Here is an 18,961-nt window from a genome sequence, read left to right on the forward strand (position 1 = left end):
ATTTCAAAGATGTTCAGTTTGACCCAATTGTTTTAAGGTGAATGTATGACATGAGGCAGATTAATAAAAAAATACATTTAACACATTATTTAATCAGAATATCTTAAAATACACAGCTGACAAATATGTGTGATTCAAATAAACTTTATTGACCTTGCGTCCAGATGTCAAAGGGCATGCAAATACAGGCTTCTGATTCAGAAATAGTTTTTTTTTGTTCTCCGTTTGATTCTATTTTCTTACAAAACTACGTGCACCTTAAGTAAATAATTCTGCAGCGTACAAACCACAAAAATACCAGTTTTACATTATCAAATACTGCACATAGAAAACATTTACAAAGCACAGGTATAAAATTACAGCTCCCTTTTTCCTCTTCATAAGCATCCTTTCAATAGACGGTCAGCTATGCGTTGCCCTTTAACATGTACTCTGTGAACGCTCCTCGGTGAAAAGGTTAAGGCCGGTTTAGAAAAGACAACCAATCATCCAGCATCACCCGCAATCCAATTTGAACTGTGCTGAATGTTTTCCCGCAGCTTCAGATTTGTGTTCGAGGCATCTTTTCACAATATGTGCTCCTTTAAAGTCAACGCTCTTCAAAGCGGTTCCCTACGTTTTGGAAGTTCAAAATGTTTGCTGGGCTTTAAGATGAAGGTTGTCTTGATACTGGCGAGGGGGGCTACAGTGGTCTTAATATAGTTTGACAAATATCTAAACAAGGACAGGATGGCTACTAAGGAGACTTGTGCTGTGATCAACAACATGTATAGACGTGGATGAAGACAAACCCATTCGCCCATCAGCTCAGCAGTAATGTCTCGTTGCCCGTTGCTACATCTGTAAACAGATATGTGGAATGCATGCTTCATTAGGAAAGGAAAGGAAATTTAAAAAAAGAATTTGTTACTCATGGCGGCTTTCAGAAAGTTATTCACAATGCGACGCATGCTCTGCTGAGTCGACATTGCTTCTAGTGCTTGAAATTGTGATCTGACTTAAAAATAATATTTGTCATGGTTGTGAGCGGATACAAATTTGGCCTGAGGTTCCCACAACCTTACTCTAATGAGTGACACAAGGCTACAGCCAAATGGTTATTGCAAGAAGTATGTCAGAAAGTGGAAAGCTAACACCATGCTACTTGAAGATACAGCATTTTCTTTTTGCATCTCAATGAATTAACATCGTACTGGGTCTAATTGACTTCCTCAACTTGTGTCATTATCATAGTTATTGTCATCGTAATCAGACCATCGTAAAGATTAAATACAGGAAAAGTGTTAATCATGAAACATGTTCAAGTTCAAAGCACAGACATGATAACTCGATCAGCTTGATAGATACATCGAGTTTCAGTTACAAGGGGAATAGCAATCGTTTCTGTTTTAAACCCATCGTGGCATTTTAAATACATCAAAAGTGCGTTTTGGCCACGCAGAATTCATGCTTGTCCCAACCACAGAGCTGTTCTTTTGAAGTGAGCACACAAAGAAAAGGACACACAGGATACGGTAGAAGGGGCAGCCTGAAACAATGCAGGCGAGATCCCTGGAAAGTCCTCAAAGAGACAGTATAGCCAACAAGATGACAAAAAGGTACACTCAGTTCTGGTGTAAGGATTAAGAAATACATTCATAAAACTATACATATACACATATATAACTTCGGTAGAATATTTCAAGCAAAATACATTTGTCAAAACGTTCAGTTGTGTGCTACAATAGTGAAGCAATGTCTCCTACACAAAATAAGGCCATTGTAAACCGAACAAGCCCTCGTTTTCGCGAAAAGCAGCTTTGTGCCTCTCTGACTCTCTCTCCTCTTCTGAATAATAACGCTCTCCTTACAAAAATAAAACACATTTCCAAACATTGCACTCAAGAGACAATTCAGGTTGATTGAAGATACATTAGAAAAGTTTTGCACAAGACAAAAGTGGTGGGTTTTACAGGGGCAAAAAGCAAGCGTATCATGGGTGTACATTACAATCTTTACATTCAAACCCTAGATCCGGTCTAAATCGAGCTAATGCTATCTTTACCTGTATCTGGAACACCGCGTTATCGAGCTCGACATGCTCCACGCCGTCTCCAATAAACCGCTATAGTCTGTAATGGACACTTTGATCATTCCATCAATATTGCAACCCGCCTGCATCCACATGTACAGAAGTCGAATACTCTCGTACGACCTGCTGATACTCTGCCCTGCCATAGGCAACCCTTTTTAATCTCACTTAAAACAGTTGTCGACATAAGTGAAACATGATGAGACGATGCATTTTAATCACTAGCTCTAATCTAAGTGTTAACGGTCATATCGGAAAACCCTGATCCTTATCTTCTCCTCCTCACTGTTGTCCACGACTTGAGTTAACAAGGGGCTTTTTCATAAATATTTACACGTTTAAATCTCTCCGTCACATGCTCATTATGAAGCATCACGCAACACAGTAAATGCATTGAAAGACACACACCCAAACTACACTTTGAAGAAAGGCAGTATGAAACATGTCCCTTTGGTTACAGGACTCAAAAGATGTGGGCAATGCTCTCCGTTAAAACTCTCCTCAAAGGATCATTCAACTTCCTAATGCATTGTCTCTTACTTTACTTGTACTCTCATAATAACTGCTTATGTTCAGGGCTACTCGGGAAACAGCAAAGGGAAATATAAGTTGTCCTTTAAGATTAAGAATCACATGGGGAAATAAACATTTGTAAGGAGTTCACCAATGACTTAACGTTTAGGAAAGTTATACAGGTCTATAAATGTCTTTTTAAATATTCTTTCCATGTATTTTCCATCTCACAAACAAAGCTGTTTTGTTCACACTGAAGACAATGTGTGCAAATACCAAGAGTATAATCCTCATTTTGACATCATGACAGCCGTTAAGAAAAAAAAAATAGATACAAATTTAAAAAAAAAGGTACATTAAATCAATTACGACACAGTCACAGCTCCAGCACGGACTAGCTGCAAAGGGTTACAAAAAACCTCCCGTTGTGTACATGAAGGGACGGTCAGATTTAATGTCATCCTCCTCCAGAAGAAGAATTCTAAGTTTAAGTGATTAAACAAAATGTGAGCTTGTAAACACGCACAAGCTTTTAGTAGCCTGTAAACTGGGACTATTATCTCTCTTAACACTTCTTAAAAACCTATCCGAGTTGGTCCTGAAACGACAGATTGAAGAAACACTGAAGGGAATGACGACATGTTTTAAGAAACAGTAAACACCTTTTGAACCTGCTACTCCTCAATGAAGACTCAACTATTGTCCATCTTAACTGAACCAGGTCAGACTTGTACTTCTATTTTTTTTATAAAGAAAGTTCACTAGAACAAAGTGGCATTGGTCCTTTTTGGTCATTTTAAATATATCTAATAAACAAAAGCAAACTGTTAGATGTGTTTGGGACCTGTCTTTATCCCGTTAGAGAGCTACTCCAAAATCAGAGTGGATTGATACTCTTGGTTTATTTTCTATTAGCCCGGTTCGGTTTCACGTGCCAAATATAAAAGGATTTGCCTTTAGTATCATTAAAACGTATTAAAAGCTGGCTTGTGAAACACCCTTAAGTTTACCTACGGACAAAATATAAATGCTTTTGAGCAATCCAATGTTGATCAAGAAAACATTATCCTTTTGTTCAGATTTAAAGGTCCCATGTCATGCTTTTCTGGATATCACCCGTCCCCTTGTGTTGTGTAGCTTTTCCTGCATGTAAACGGTCTGCAGGGTCACAAACCCTCAAAGTACCCCCTGTAGCGAGTCAAACTCTAACACAGAAAAGATGCTGCCCCAGAACGCCTCGTTGGGCATTTCTCTTTTTCTTCCTGGGTACAGTGACGTAACGTAACAGCTCCGCGGATTGGTCCATGAGCCGTTACGTTAAGTCAGCGGACTTCCTCACACACACACACTCAATCTTTTCTCAGCTGCAGCTCCGCCGATTTCGCGGTGTCTCGCTGACGGCCACTGGGCTCACAGGGAGGGGGGGGGAGGGGGCAGGAGCTCCAACAAGCCGTTTAGGACAGAGAGTGAATACACATACTATACAGAGATGCTGTTTGAGGAACCAATGTGAGTTTAGAAAATTGCACAGTATAAATCTATTCTACGTCAACAATGGAATTATGATCAGTAGAAGTGGCCATGACGCGGGACCTTTAAGTCATCTGTGGGAAACTGACCTGTTACATGCCCATGCTGGAATTCAGTTCATCGATTCAAAGATGTACACTGGAGTTTGATCAAATAAAATAAATAAACCACTGCATGTAAATCAAACATAATATTACAGTAAAGAACCGTCTTAAACTGGAGAGATATGAAGAGTGACATCTGAAGCGAATGAAACTGGCGCACATGGCAGGTGAACAATCAACCTGCTGGAAAAGTAACTCTGGCATAAACAGTCAGATATCGAAAAGAAGATCCAACAGGTGTAGAAACATGTAGTGAGACAGAGTGTGTGTACCGAAGAGAGGAAGGGTGTGTTGTTACCAGCTGTGTGCGCTCACCACCTTCTCTTTATCAATGAGGAACATCAGAAGGGGGAAATCAACAGGAAGTTCAGACAGTCTGGCTGCTGGTATACAGAGAGAGTGGCACCCCCTGGACGTGGAACACAAGACACCCCAAACTGGAGCTGGACACATTTCCCAGAATGCCTTGTGCTGTACAGTCCTTTCTAAAGATGAAGGCAGGATCATACATCTTGTTCATCAGCTAATGAGTAGCTGGCTGAATCATTTGTTCTCTTCTCCTGCAGATTGTGACGACGCCCCCCCCCCCCCTCTCATCACCACCCTCCTCACTAACTCGGTGCCTTTTCCTCCGGACGGATTGCAAAATAAAGCAGCTCCTGTTACATTGGCCGAAGCAAGCAAAATCAAACATATTGAAGCACTTTAAAATGTCTCTACAAAAGGTTGCAAGCAAACATGCAGAATGCAGCCCATACATACATAAACACAAGTAAGTATATAACTATCTATTTATATATATATGATATATTTATATCTATATATAAACTCTGCCGTGTGAAAATTATAGAATAGCAGTGTTGCTACCTCACATAATAGCCATTATGTGAATATCCAAGCCTGTTGCCCAGGTGTGTGTGTGTGTGGCCCGCCGCTCTCAGCTCATGTGTGTAGAATGTGTGTTTTTTTGCATTACATCTAAGTCATCGACTCTGCTACATTTCCATACTTTATATTATATACTATTTCACCTACGACTTATAGTTATCATAACAACATTACAATTGCTTTGGTTTTTAAAAAATAAAGTGTTTTTCCCCTTAGTTTGGCATAGAGAGTTCAGAAACTGGCATTGGGAGGGGCCTGGGTGAAGTCTGGGAATGCAGAATTGCTGAGTCATGGTAGGAAAGGTTGAAAATGGGAACGGTGGGAAATGCTACATGTTCTGGTAAATTAAGTCTACTTCAAGTTAGATTTGCTCAACTAAAATACTGATCAGTGTGTGTGTGATTATGGACGTACTGAAGGATATGGCGATCAGGTATTTGCACCTATATGTGTGTTCCTGCACAGATGCACATGGGTATATATATATATATATATATATATATGTGTGTGTGTGTGTGTGTGTGTGTGTGTGTGTGTGTGTGTGTGTGTGTGTGTGTGTCTACCTGTCTTGCACTTGGAATACAGTCGTTGTGTATTTACAGTACGTGTGTCCGTGTCTGCATGACTCTCTGTGCCCGTGCATGTGGGGTTCTGCTGGGGGTCTGCTGGGGGTCTAGGTGCACGAGGGGCTGGTGGCGCTCTCCAGGCTGGACTGAGAGAGGCGCCTGGTGAGCGGTCCGATGCTGGGGTCTGCCAGAGAGGAGGTAGGGAACAGCTTGTACCAGCCGCTGACCGTGGCAGACAGGTCCAGGTCCTCCAGAAGGATCTGGGCCATTCCCATGAAGCACTTGTGGTCCATACGCCCGTAATCCCCCCACACGATTACCTTGAGGAGAGGTGAGAATAAGTTATACATAGACTAAGGAGGCGTGTGGCGTAGTGGATTAGTGGGTTGGTGTTCGGATCAGGGGGTCACAGGTTCAAACCCCACTGCAGTCAGCATGTCGTTGTGTCCCTGGGACCCTTCACCCCAAAGTGCTCCCGTGGGGATTGCCCACAGTATTGAGTATGTAAGTCGCTTTGGATAAAAGCGTCTAACAAGTGACATGTAATGTAACTAAGATTTCAGTCTCCCACGAGAAGGAGAAGACTGCGCCACGACTAAACATATTTTTTTAAGTTATACATTCTTAATAAATAATATGGTAAGATATTTTTTTCATTTAGTTCTTTATGCTTACAGATAATACTTCCACACACCTCCAAATGTATCTTTCTGTAAAGTATAACATTGTTTTCTTCTGAATACGCCAAATATAACATTCCTGTCATTTGAAACGTACACATTACTTTTCCTTTTTCATGCAGAGAAAATACAAATGTAATGAGGAACATGGCAAGACTGTGCAGTAGGACATTTTACACTAAATGAGGATAGAAAACAAACTAAAACCCAATAATATTTGAAACCACAGAGGGATTCACGAGTTACAAAAACAAGGAAGAGAATGAAAGAAGTCACATACTTGTAGGACTTTGCCCTGAGGACTCTCATCGAACAACAGAGCCTGCTGGTAGGTGGGGTCCAGATTCTTCTTCACTACTTTGGTTTTCTTTTTGGCCAAGCACATGCCGTTCTCCAGCAGATACACCTTCACGTAGGTAGCTGCAGCAGAGAAACGCAACACATTGAAACCCCCACACGAACACAGCTCGGACAAAGGAGTCAATACATTTGAATGCAGGGGGTGAGGGGAGTACCTGGTGTGTTCTTGGAGCCCGACTTAGGGGTCAACCTTCTGGCCTGGTTGACCTCCACCTCCAGCTGCCCTCCTCTGTCCACCATGCCTACATGGACATCCCCTGTGGAGGGAAAAACACCATCAATCACAACCCAAGAGAAACTTGGGGAACACTTTATATGAAGGTACACTTATTCACCATCAACTAGTTGTTTATTAACATATTAGAGACAAACTACTAGCTTGTTTGTTATGAACAAGACTTTACTTTAAAATAGGGAACATATTCTGAGTTAGAAACAACACGGTTTTTTGTTATTTTGACACAAGTAACACTTGTAGTTTCATTTCTTGTTACATAAGAATTGATCATATTTGTTTGGTCTTATTATGGGAGAATTCATATTCTTGTGGTTCTGCTGCCTTATTAGGCCCATATTGAGCAGCGCCCATACATTTTAAGACCTCATCGCCACTTTGGTTACCTTGGCGACACACTTCACCTCACATTCACTATACACAGTATTGATTGTCCTTCCTCCTTATCTTCCAACCATTTGGACGCAGACTTGCATTTCCCCATAACGATGCTGTTTAACAACCGGCGTAAATGGAGCTTCGCGCTATCAAGCAGTGAGCGTGAGATGTCCTGTTCAGATGACGTCAGATCCAACGGGATGCCATAAATAAACTCCACAGAATCACACTACACACCTACGCCATGATTACATTCAGGCAGACTGTAGAACACAACCTCTTTGGACCATTTATATACTTATTGAAAACAAGCTACAACATTTAATACCTTGGAAAATGCCGTTTAATACTTTTTAATAGCCTTAATTTTCGCTAAATTGATTTATCAACTTGTAATACTTTTTAAGAGCCCGCGGACCCCCTGTATTAAGGACAAAACTCATGTACAACAACTTCCTTACTTACAGTAAATGAGCACTTATGAGAGGGTTATTGAGGAAAAACTCTTAACTAATGGCTTAGTACTGGGAGAATATGGTCATGTAGAATAAGGCATTAATAAGTATTTTATAATGACTAATAAACAGCCAATATACTGCTAATATGCATGTTAATTAACAACTAAATGATGGTGAATATACGTACCTTAATATAAAGTGTTACCGAAACTTGTATAATCAGAACGAGAACATAATCTCACTAAGGTTGCAATGGCCAGAATGTAACTGCAGAGGGCGACACCGAGCTGTGAACGCGCCTGAGCCGCCAGGTATGAGCACAGAACGGTTGTGTTGATTCTCACAAGCAACGACCTTTTGCATGAAAGATTCATACCTCCGTGCTGAATACACTAGTATTGTGCAGTACTTTTAGACGCTGCTGTGCATTTAACAGTTAGTATGCTGGTGTGGCGCGGGAGATATTTGTATCTGATTCTCCGCCGTAGTAGAGTCCAACATAAATGTACTCTTGTCTCACAACTTTATTAACCTATAACCGTTTAATTTCCATTGGTTCAAATAATGAATCCCAGTGCAAAGCATCTCATGAGATCTCAGAAAGAATCAAACGATACCAGATGAGAATGAGACACCGTTATCGATCTTTCTTGTCTTACCCATGGGGGGTGTAGCTAACGTTTGCCGGCCTACGATCTGAGCGGGGCCGAGTCCATCCAGGAAGTCACTGAACTGGCTCTCCGGGCCCAGGCGTGTTGTAGGGAAGACAAACCTGAGAGAGAGCAAAGCGTTATGATGAATATATGTATGCCGTGTGTGCCATGAGGAGATGCCGGGTAAGGCAAGTTTATTTATAGAGCACCTTTCAACGCAAGGCAATTCAAAGTGCCGTGCAACAATGAAAGACATTAAAAGCATATTATATAATAGCATTTAAAAGCAACGATGATTAAACATGAATATCAAAGGTACATGCATTAAAGTAACACTGCAGTGAGATACACACATCTGAAATGTTTAGGTCTGACTCTCAATCATTGCTCACAGTTTTCTTTGACCTCACTTTCTTTCTACTTTCTTCTAAACCTATCCTTTCGTTATTTCAAGTGTGTCATGCTAAACGAACCCCCCTTTTGAAGATTCTAATCTGCAACCCAATATTCCGGATCCGGGCCGTATTTGTGTAGCATATCAAATGTATTTGCTCCCAGACATTCATGTGGCTTGCTAGTTGTGGACCCCATCTGTAACCCCAAGGGTAGATACTCACGTTCCATCGGAGCTGTTGGAGTTGGTGCTGCCGTCGGTCGAGTCCTTGCTTCCTTGCCGCGTCACTCGGTTCCTCATCTCCACGGCGATGCCGGTCTCTGTGCTCCGTCGGATGGTGCTGCGAAGCTTCTTCGTCCCACCTTCTGCAAAGAGTTCATAGATCCAAATAAGTTTCCTTATTTTCAGTGTGATAATACTCTTAGCGTTATAATCAGATGAAGTCGTGGAGCAGTCTGATAAGTAAGACAGGTATTAAACAGGATCAGTGTGGCCTTACCATTAAAGATCACCTATTATGCAAAATCCACTTCTTCATGTCTCTTCTACATCAACATGTGTCCCTTCTGTGTAAAGACACTCAGAAAGTTTCAGGAAAAAAGATTCTCTCTCTTTTTGTCCTGATCCATTTCTATAAAAACCTGTCTGAAAATGAGCTGATCAGATTTTGGCCACTTTATGATGTCATAAGGATGTGTTGTCTTGTGTAACCATTAGCCAATCAGCAACCAAGGTAACCCCCCCCCCTCCTTATCACCTGAATCTCCTCCTAGAGCACCATTGTGTTCTTTGTAACCAAATCTCTCTCAGAGGGGTGTGGGGAGGGGCTCCTTACTTTCATCTAAAGTAACAGACAGAGAATCAGCACTTTGGAAACAGGGCTGAAACAGAGGGGATTATGGGTAATGCTGCAATGCATGTTGGGTATTTCGAGCTAAACACTTCTGAGACATGTTTTGTATATATCTGAGAACTATGTTATATTGATGAAAAACAGTGTAATAGGGGGCCTTTAAGGCACACAAATATGTTATAAATGGATCCTCACATATTTAGTTTTGCAGAGGTTATGATAAAAGCAGATTTTTCCTCAGGCGAGAAGTCGTCATGCTGTTTCTTAGTTACTGTGTTTGCATGAAAACAGACGGAGGATTGATGTCTTTTATGTCAGTGAGACTTGGCTTGACAAGAAATAACAACAGTGTTTTTTGTTTTTTTTAAACTCAAAAGAAATAACGACAAATCCAGGTTTGCCTTGAGCACACCCAGCTCTACAGTATTTATTTTGAAGCAAGTCCACTCGGGCAAGAAGACAATCTGGCCTAATTTCCACTGGGACATTCCCGCACTATTGGAAAATATGTTCAATTCGCAGGTCACGGCCCATTTCAAATATGGGAAGCACGTTTTACAATAGCTGTTTCGAGTACGGTGCAATAAGCTTTTAGGGGGACTTATGAGCCTGTCTCGGGAGGTAGAAGCAAAATGGTAGCTTTAATAATAGTGAGCATAGAGAGAAAGTGGGGAGGCAGAGCTAAGTGGGGCTGAGGGGGAAAGTATTTAGGCTTTACAGCTCTGCAGACGAGGCGAGAAGCTAACCCCACACACAGCTTTAAGGGCGTCATCCCCTTTAAACACTCACTGTATCTCTGTGGGTCTTAACATGCTGAGTTTTAAGTAGTGCGGCACAGTCAAAGTCACTTAGGTTAAGGGTTTGTGACATGTACGTTGATGCAGATTTAGCAGAAAAACCTTCCCTTTAATATCACCTCCTTGTCCTGCTATCCTCACTGCAACATCTCAGCGTCCGCAGGAAAACACATCACTTCAAACAGTCGCACAAAGACTCAAACTGGTGCACGGAAAAGTGACAACTATTGGAGTAGGAGACATCATCTCGGATCCTGCGAAGATTCGAAATATTTTCAGAAGACAAAACAATGAATTGATTGATCAAGAAAATAATCTAAAACCTGAATCTAAATTAAAACAGTTAATTAAATAAAAACCCACACTGTAAACACACACTGCTTGTGAACACTAAAAGAAGATGCTAATTGTTCTACTACCAGCTTCTCACCATTAATAGAAACTCCAAATAACAGAGGAACGAGATGTAAAAGACAAAAAGAGAAACACTTATTCACCCCGAGGTCTACAACTGGAAACAATAAAGCAATATAAAAACTTCAAATTCCCAGAGCTGTTTAACACAAAGCTCGACAGAGACGTGTGCACACATTCCCACACTGACACTAGGAAAGTAGTGTCTGTACAATCACACCTCTGCTTACTCTCTCACAGTGTCAACACGTGTCTGAGCCACATGAGGACAGTTTAGTCTGACAGGAGGATGACAGAGCTGCTCTCAGTCGCTTTAAAAAGACCTCTACATATTTATGTACTTATTTCCCAGACTTCCCTTTGACCGGGGCTTTCTAAGCTGCTTTTTAAAATCCTGCAGTAGGGGGTAAACGCTTGAAAATGTCTTAAAGGTCCCATGTCATGCTTTTCTGGTTGTTACCCGTCCCCTTGTGTTATGTAGCTTTTTCTGCATGTAACCCGTCTGCAGAGTCACAACCCCTCAAAGTACACCCTGTAGCGAGTAAAACTCTAACACAGAAAAGACCTGTCTAGCTGCCCCAGAACGCCTCGTTGGAGATTTCTCTTTTTCCATTGTTTACTTCTTGGGTATAGTGACGAATTTCGGGTATAGTGACGTAACGTAACGGCTCCGCAGATTGGTCGAAATTGACCAATCCACGGAGCCGTTACGTTTGGACCAATCCTCGGACTTCCTCACACACACACACTCGGTGGGACGTTGCAAGGCTCGCTGCTGCGGGGAGCGGGACACTGTGAGCTGGCTCATTGGTGTGGGGTCGGCGAGACAGCGAGACACCGCGGAACTCAGCCTGGGCATACACACAAACTCCCAGCCAGGCTGCGGGGGTGTGTGTGTGTGTGTGTGTGTGTGTGTGTGTGTGTGTGTGTGTGTGTGTGTGTGTGTGTGTGTGTGTGTGCCCAGGCTGAGTTTCGACGGCCACTGGGCTCACAGGGAGAGGGGGGGGGCAGACGCTCCAACAAGCCGTTTAGGACAGAGAGTGAATACACATACTATACAGAGATGCTGTTTGAGAAACCAATGTGAGTTTGGAAAACTGCACAATTTAAATGTATTTTAGTAAACCTCAACAATGGAATTATGATAGAACTTAGACCTTTAAACCTTCTTACAGACATCTATAACTTTACCCCTTTAGTTTTTTAATCTGGAAGTAAATCACTGGTAAAATAAGATAACATAAGAGGTACTTTATTGATCCCAAATCTGGAAATGTTTGCGTTGCAGCAGCATAAAAAACAAAACAAGGCATCCCACATAAGTAATAATAATAGATGACATTTGTATAGTGCCTTTCAAGGGCCCCAAGGCCGGTTTACATGGTGAACAAGCAAACAAACAAAAGGGGCAAATAATAAAGGAAGAAAATGTGTAGAAATTAAAGAGTAGAAATTAAACAATTCTAGAAATTAAATATCTCAAAAAATAGTATTAAAATAGAAAATATACAGTAGACCATGAAGATAAAACATCTATAAACTTTACAACGGTTAACAAAGCACGAGAAAACCAACAGATGTTGAGTGCTTTGTTCCTACAGCTCATTATTTAGCAGTTGCTGTCGGAGCTCGAACTGTATGTCTCTCCTCTATAGGATCCAGGTTAGTTAAATGGGGGGAGGAGACTTTAAACAAGCACTTTCTCCATCTTGCTTTCTGTGAAGCTCACACTCAGGTACAGCCGTCCAACTTCATTAGCATTGTGCAACTCCAAGCTCATTAAGCATCCTCGCTGTTCCCACATCATCACCATCACTACGGAGGATACACAGATTGCAAACAAAGCCACTTGATGAGACTGGAGGAGGGTTGGGGGGGGGGGGGGGGGGTGAGATCTGACAAGAGGAGTGAGGGATGAAGACAGAAGGGAGAGGACAAGTGTTGAGGGGAAATAAGTGAAGAGAAAGATGAGAATGATGGGGGTCCTTTGGGTGGCAGAGAGGAGAGGGGTGCTGCCTTCTATTAATAATCCTGCAGTCAAGAAGATTTCCAAGACTGTGTGTGTGTGTGTGTGTGTGTGTGTGTGTGTGTGTGTGTGTGTGTGTGTGTGTGTGTGTGTGTGTGTGTGTGTGTGTGTGTGTGTGTGTGTGTGTGTGTGTGTGTGTGTGTGTGTGTGTGTGTGTGTGTGTGTGTGTGTGTGTGTGTGTGTGTGCGTGTGTGCGTGTGTGCAGCACACCCAGACAGCCAAATTCCATGCTCTCCAGCTGCCATGGCAACACCCGCCCTCAGATCTGGACCCAGACAATGCCACCTGAGACAAATGGCGCCATGGCGACGGGCTCATAACCCATCACTTTTTTTTCTTCTCACAAATCTTATTTTTAGAGGCAAAATGTTACTAACACTTTTGAACTGTCGTCTGAAACGTGACCTGACATCCTCACAGCAACATTAACATGAACTCTTCCCTGTCAAGTATACAGTGTGTACACTCAAGTATACATCATTTAAAATAGTTAATCAAACATAATTAGCTGTGTACACTCTTAGGGTGCATTCACACCTAATAGTCCGCTCTCTAACAGTTTGTTACATTGTTTCATTTTTCAGAAGGTTCGGTTTGCGTTCACACGGGCAAAACTCAAACGGACTATAAACTTTAAACACAAGTCATGTGCTCGGAAATGCTGTTCAACCATTGGTCAGACATTAAGGGGGTAAAAACGCAAATCCCGGCAATTTCTACCGGAGCCTCCGCCATGGAGCATCGGCACTTTCGGCAGGTTATTCTCATGCTGCTGTTAATCTGGAGATCAACAGACACTAGCGGCCCGCGCATATGATTATATAAATCAGACAACGTCCGTTAAAAAACATTATAGCACATACACAATGAGAGACGTTCTGCAGTAAGGAGGGGCGTTTCACCGACGACAGGTGTTCTTACTGACACATGCATTTCAAAACATTTGGACTACCTATGTTGCAAATGTATTATCTTTTCAATTTACACGCGGACCAGAGTCCGGTTGTTTAGTTCACTAAAGAGGTCTCAGATTGTGTTCACACCGACCCAAATGAACCGCACCAAGCGGCTAAACGCACCAGGTTTCGATTCAACTGGACTATACAAAGCAGGTGTGAACGCACCCTTAGTATGACGGTCGAATGGGTTTATAATGGTGGTAAATCTTCTTTAAATACACATCTAGTGGTTAATTCATCTAACTTCCCATCCACACTTGTTACTCATTTTCTAACCAGCCCATCCCATCTCATCAAATCACCCCCCCCCCCCCCCCCACGGTGCGAAGCAGTGATCTCTTCCTTCCCATTTAATCCCCTCCTCCTCGTCTGCGCTTTCCCTCCATCCGTTTCCATGGCAATGCCGTCTGCATTGCACCAAGAGCCCCGGCTGGTGTGTTCGCTCACAAGCCTTTCCCCTCTCTCTGTCTTTCCTCGCTCGTATTGTCCTCTCTATACGAGCCTCCGTACTTCAACAGACACCACTTGTTTTTCTCTTAGTGTCTTTAAATCAAATGTTAAAACACTCTTCTTGCATTTAGTTCTTCTCGTTGTTTCCCACCCTATTTGAATTACTTCTCATACTCATTTCCCTATACATGCACTCACATAATAAAATGCTAAAGTACAAAATTGTGCAAGAAGTCTACACATAAATCAATATATACAAGAACAGAATGTAAAATTAAGCATTGTACAGTATGATGAAATTAAATACGGTTTATTACGGCGATAACTAACTTTGTTGTATAGTGTTAACATTGAATGCACACACAGTACACACACACCCTGTAAGACATGATTAGAGGTAGTCTGACATGTATGCTGTTTATACAACATTACATAAGCGTGTGTGCTTCAGCATGCTTGAAGAGAGGGGTCTTGGTCTTTGTTCTCCTACGATGCTGTGTAGGGTGTCTGCTGTTTGCTGCACTATGATAAGTAATAACTAGTCCCTAAAGACACACACATGAATATGCAGCCCAGGAATAATTCACAGTCAGAACTTTCTTTTTGTGTGTTCAAATATAACTAGGTAATCATTGAAATTAGCCTTTTGATGCACGCCCCACGTTTCATAGTCATGTCACAGGGGTACACGATATATAGCTTGTGTGTGTGTGTGTGTGTGTGTGTGTGTGTGTGTGTGTGTGTGTGTGTGTGTGTGTGTGTGTGTGTGTGTGTGTGTGTGTGTGTGTGTGTGTGTGTGTGTGTGTGTGTGTGTGTGTGTGTGTGTGTGTGTGTGTGTGTGTGTGTGTGTGTGTGTGTGTGTGTGTGTGTGTGTGTGTGTGTGTGTGTGTGTGTGTGTGTGTGTGTGTGTATTCCTCAGTAGATCATTAAAGCTGCTCTGACATTTGGAGAGAACACTGATGAAGCCCTTCTCATTATCCGCTGTAATATAGAAAGCTGTTTTTAGACTCCCTGGCTGCGACGACATGCCTATTGGATGCACCGGTGACGGCAACGATCCGCCATGCCTAGCAACAGTAACTAAGCAGGTGAGATATATGTTGTGGTATCTTCACCGCCGGACCGCCGGAAGTATCATACAGTTACATAAGAGTTTAGAAAAGTGAGTTGCAGTATGTAAGGACTGCAGTTAAATATACTGAAATGGTACATTTTCTGAATCGTTTGTATATGTATACACCTAGGTACTAAACTATGATTATCATTCAAAGCTTTAGGGAAATTAAAACAGATTTACTGCACTTTCTACGGCAGGTACTACGAAGTTACAGTTTGCAAATAAAATAAACAAGCAGATGGATTTCAATGCTTTTTCCATCCAGGATTCCTCTGGTTAAGAAATGTTATAACACTGTGAACACATAAGTGCCAACAATCGGCAGCCTTACTGTAAGGCAGTAGCGCAGAAATGTACTTTAGGGCGGGCCTGTATAAAATAGGGTGGGCCAGGGGGGAAAATTACTTTAAGGTAGGACTGGCCTATAATAATAATATAATAATGCCCATTGCCAAGCATCGTTGTAGCATTTCCCTCCGAATAATGGTCGAAGACTTGACTGATGATATGAATTCATTGAAATCTCCAATATCAACATAAGAGCTATAAAGACACAAAAATAACAAATACATTTAGGCTCCATCCGTATTAGAATCACTTTAGCATACTACCAAAAGTGAACTGTAAACAGACAGCAAAGCTTTAAAACAGCAAATAAACAAATTAGGACACAACCAACATGTTTATATTATAGTTAATAACAACTTTGTGCCTCTTTGGGGGGTGCTAAACTTAAACATAAACTTTATCCTTTACTTTCTCCGTCTTTATATGTAGATTAAAGGTGGGGTAGGTAAGTTTGAGAAACCGGCTTAAGATACACTTTTTGTTATATTCCATGGAATGCTCTCAACATCCCGATAGCAATGAATATCTGAAGTGCTTTGACAACAAATCCATAAAAAAATGTCATCTCTGGAAGCCGTGGCGCTGTAAAAAGCACGACCAATCATCTGAGCGGGCCGGCTAAAATACCTGGATGGCCTACCTGCCTGTCAGCCTTCCATCCATGGGCGTCACAGCCATTATATGAGGGTGGACACCTTTTAAAATGATTAGTTTAGACCCCCCCACTTTTACCATGTGGAAAGTCCGTGCATCGGTCTATCCACTCGCTCTTTGTAGAGCGCTGTGTCAGTGCTTCATTATCCATTCCACTTGCTTATTGTGAGAATGCCCAAATCAATGAAATTCCGTACCATGTTTTCACTGCTACTTTGCACCAAGGCAGATTCTCAGAGCCGTACACATGCTGCGATTTTTGCGTAGCTGTGTCTTTAGTTGTAAGCCCAGTGGCGATCTGTTCACCTGTCATATCATACAATAAAGCCATCGAAAAGAATAGGATACAGCATTAAAAGTTATTCTGGGTCATTGTGTGTCATAGCTTGGCTGTGTGTGTGGCACGACGAGCGCATTTTGTGTGAGCGAGCGAGCGAGAGAGAGAGTGAACGAGAGAGCACTAACGTAAATAAGGAGTTGTTTCTACAACAAGGAGGAGGAGAGCTCTCTCCTGTCAGACAAATCTTATAACGTCAGCTCAGGGAGGTAAAGGACTCTCTGAGTGTTTCGATCGTTGACTTTAGTCTAAGTTATCTCATGGAAACAAGTATTTCCACGCACACCTTTTATATGATCATTATAAAAACAAGAGAATAACAGGTATGAAATAATTCCAACTCATACTATAGTAAATTGTAAAACAAAAATACAGTTTAAAAGGGGAGTGATTTGTAAAATATGCATATAGATAAAGTAAGTCTGTTTTAAACAGTACTGTTTCACATGGGTGTTGAGAGATGTATTCATAGATTTAGTCCCTAATTTTGCTCTCAAAGTGCACCAGATAGATGCATTTAACTTTTAACTTAATTTTTTCCGGCTGTGTATTTTCAAATTCTAGCGCACTCGAGCTGGTTTCTCCAAAATGACCTACCCCACCTTTAATCTCCGCTCCTTTTCTCCGTCACGTTGTTTCCATAGCAACAACAACTTCCTGTCAACAGCGCAAACTCACCTTCAAAATAAAAGCATCTTAATAACACAGGAAGTTAACCTAAATTACATTTAAGACATACAACTGCAACGAAAGTAACAAAAACAACGTAATATCCTTTTCAGTTTCACAGAACACAAATTGGGTTATTTACAATCGTTATGTAACTCTTTTATTGCACTAGGTAACAGCAACAATAGGTTGTAGCATTCAAACCTGCTCATGGACTTGCAGTGGTCCTCGCTTTTATGTCTCTCCAACGAGTTACGCTGTGCATCCAGTCTACATATCCATCCCTCGTAAATGCACCTTCAGCTCCTGGGCTGGGGGAATGTCTGCACTATTTACAGAAAAGCGCGTCCCTGCAGGCAGCTCTCTGCCTCTCTCACGTTACTATAGATGAGAGTAACACCTACGTCACTTCCGGGCAAAAATTATGGCCCCGTCCACCTTTGGGGGGAAACAACGCTGTCATTTGAATGGCGGTCAATACAAATTCTGAAGTTTTTGCCAATCCGATCAAATTTAGTTTGAAAACCGTGGATTTTTGGATCTTCAAAGAGCTCGATTGCGATGGCCAGTCAGGCAAACAATTACATTCGATCATTGGAAATCGACAATCGGTCTTGATATATGATTAAATTAAAATCAGTAGGCGAGGCCGTAATTTCTCCAGCTGTTACTCTCATGAGTGAGGCAGAACATAATAGTTTTATCATGCCAAAAAGCTGCTGTGTCGTTTATTGCACCTCAAACATTAAAAATAATCCAGAGTTACGTGTTTCTGTACTTCCTCTATGAAGAAAGGACAGTAACAGAAGAGCTCTGTGGCTTCAGGCTCGATCGGCGTTCAAATGACAGCGTTGTTTCCCCCAAAAGTGGGCGGGGCCGTAAAGTCACGTAGATGTTACTCTCATCTATGAAAATCGATAGCCTACTGCTATATTTAACCATATATCGAGCCCGATCGTCGATTTCTAATGGCTTAATGCAATTGTTTGCCTGTCTAGCCATTGGAATCGGGCTCTTTGAAGATCCAAAAATCTTCTTAAATTTCTGATCGGTTTGAAAAAATCTTCGGAATTTGTATTGACCGCCGTTCAACTGACAGCGTTGTTTTCCCCAAAAAGTGGGCGGAGCCGTTATTTTTGCCCGGAAGTGGCTCATTTGTTACTCTCATCTATGGCGCGCCGGAACCAACAACCAGTTTTTACCGTAAATGAGTTCGGTTCAGAGGATAAAACACATACAACATTAATTCAACTCGATATTTGTTCACTTGAATTTCACTTTGAATCCTTGTTTATTCTCAATGGGTGAATGCATTTTTTTATAATAATAATAAAAAATTACACCGAAGCTTTCTCAGGGTGGGCTAATGAGTAAACTGTGTGGGCCTGGGCCCACCCTGGCCCTATGGTGGCTACGCCACTGGCTCAAAGGCACATTGGGAGCCTGAGGAGATTCATTCATGCAGTGTAGCACCAATACCAAACAATGCCTCAACTTATCCCGTCTG

The 18,961-nt window shown here is 41.8% G+C and overlaps 1 protein-coding gene across 1 annotated transcript in view; it reads right to left on the reverse strand.

The window, feature by feature from the left end:
- Positions 1 to 128: 128 nt before the first annotated feature.
- Positions 129 to 18,961, reverse strand: part of LOC117455396 (regulating synaptic membrane exocytosis protein 3-like) — a 49,647-nt gene continuing 30,814 nt past the window's right edge. Inside the window, 5 exon segments of the mRNA XM_034094909.2 lie at positions 129 to 5,992; positions 6,633 to 6,772; positions 6,868 to 6,969; positions 8,443 to 8,555; positions 9,054 to 9,195. Of these exon segments, the coding sequence (XP_033950800.1) occupies positions 5,780 to 5,992; positions 6,633 to 6,772; positions 6,868 to 6,969; positions 8,443 to 8,555; positions 9,054 to 9,195 (710 nt within the window). The 3' untranslated portion in view covers positions 129 to 5,779.

The sequence above is a fragment of the Pseudochaenichthys georgianus genome, chromosome 11 (genome assembly GCF_902827115.2).
Source record: "Pseudochaenichthys georgianus chromosome 11, fPseGeo1.2, whole genome shotgun sequence".
NCBI classification, from domain to species: domain Eukaryota; kingdom Metazoa; phylum Chordata; class Actinopteri; order Perciformes; family Channichthyidae; genus Pseudochaenichthys; species Pseudochaenichthys georgianus.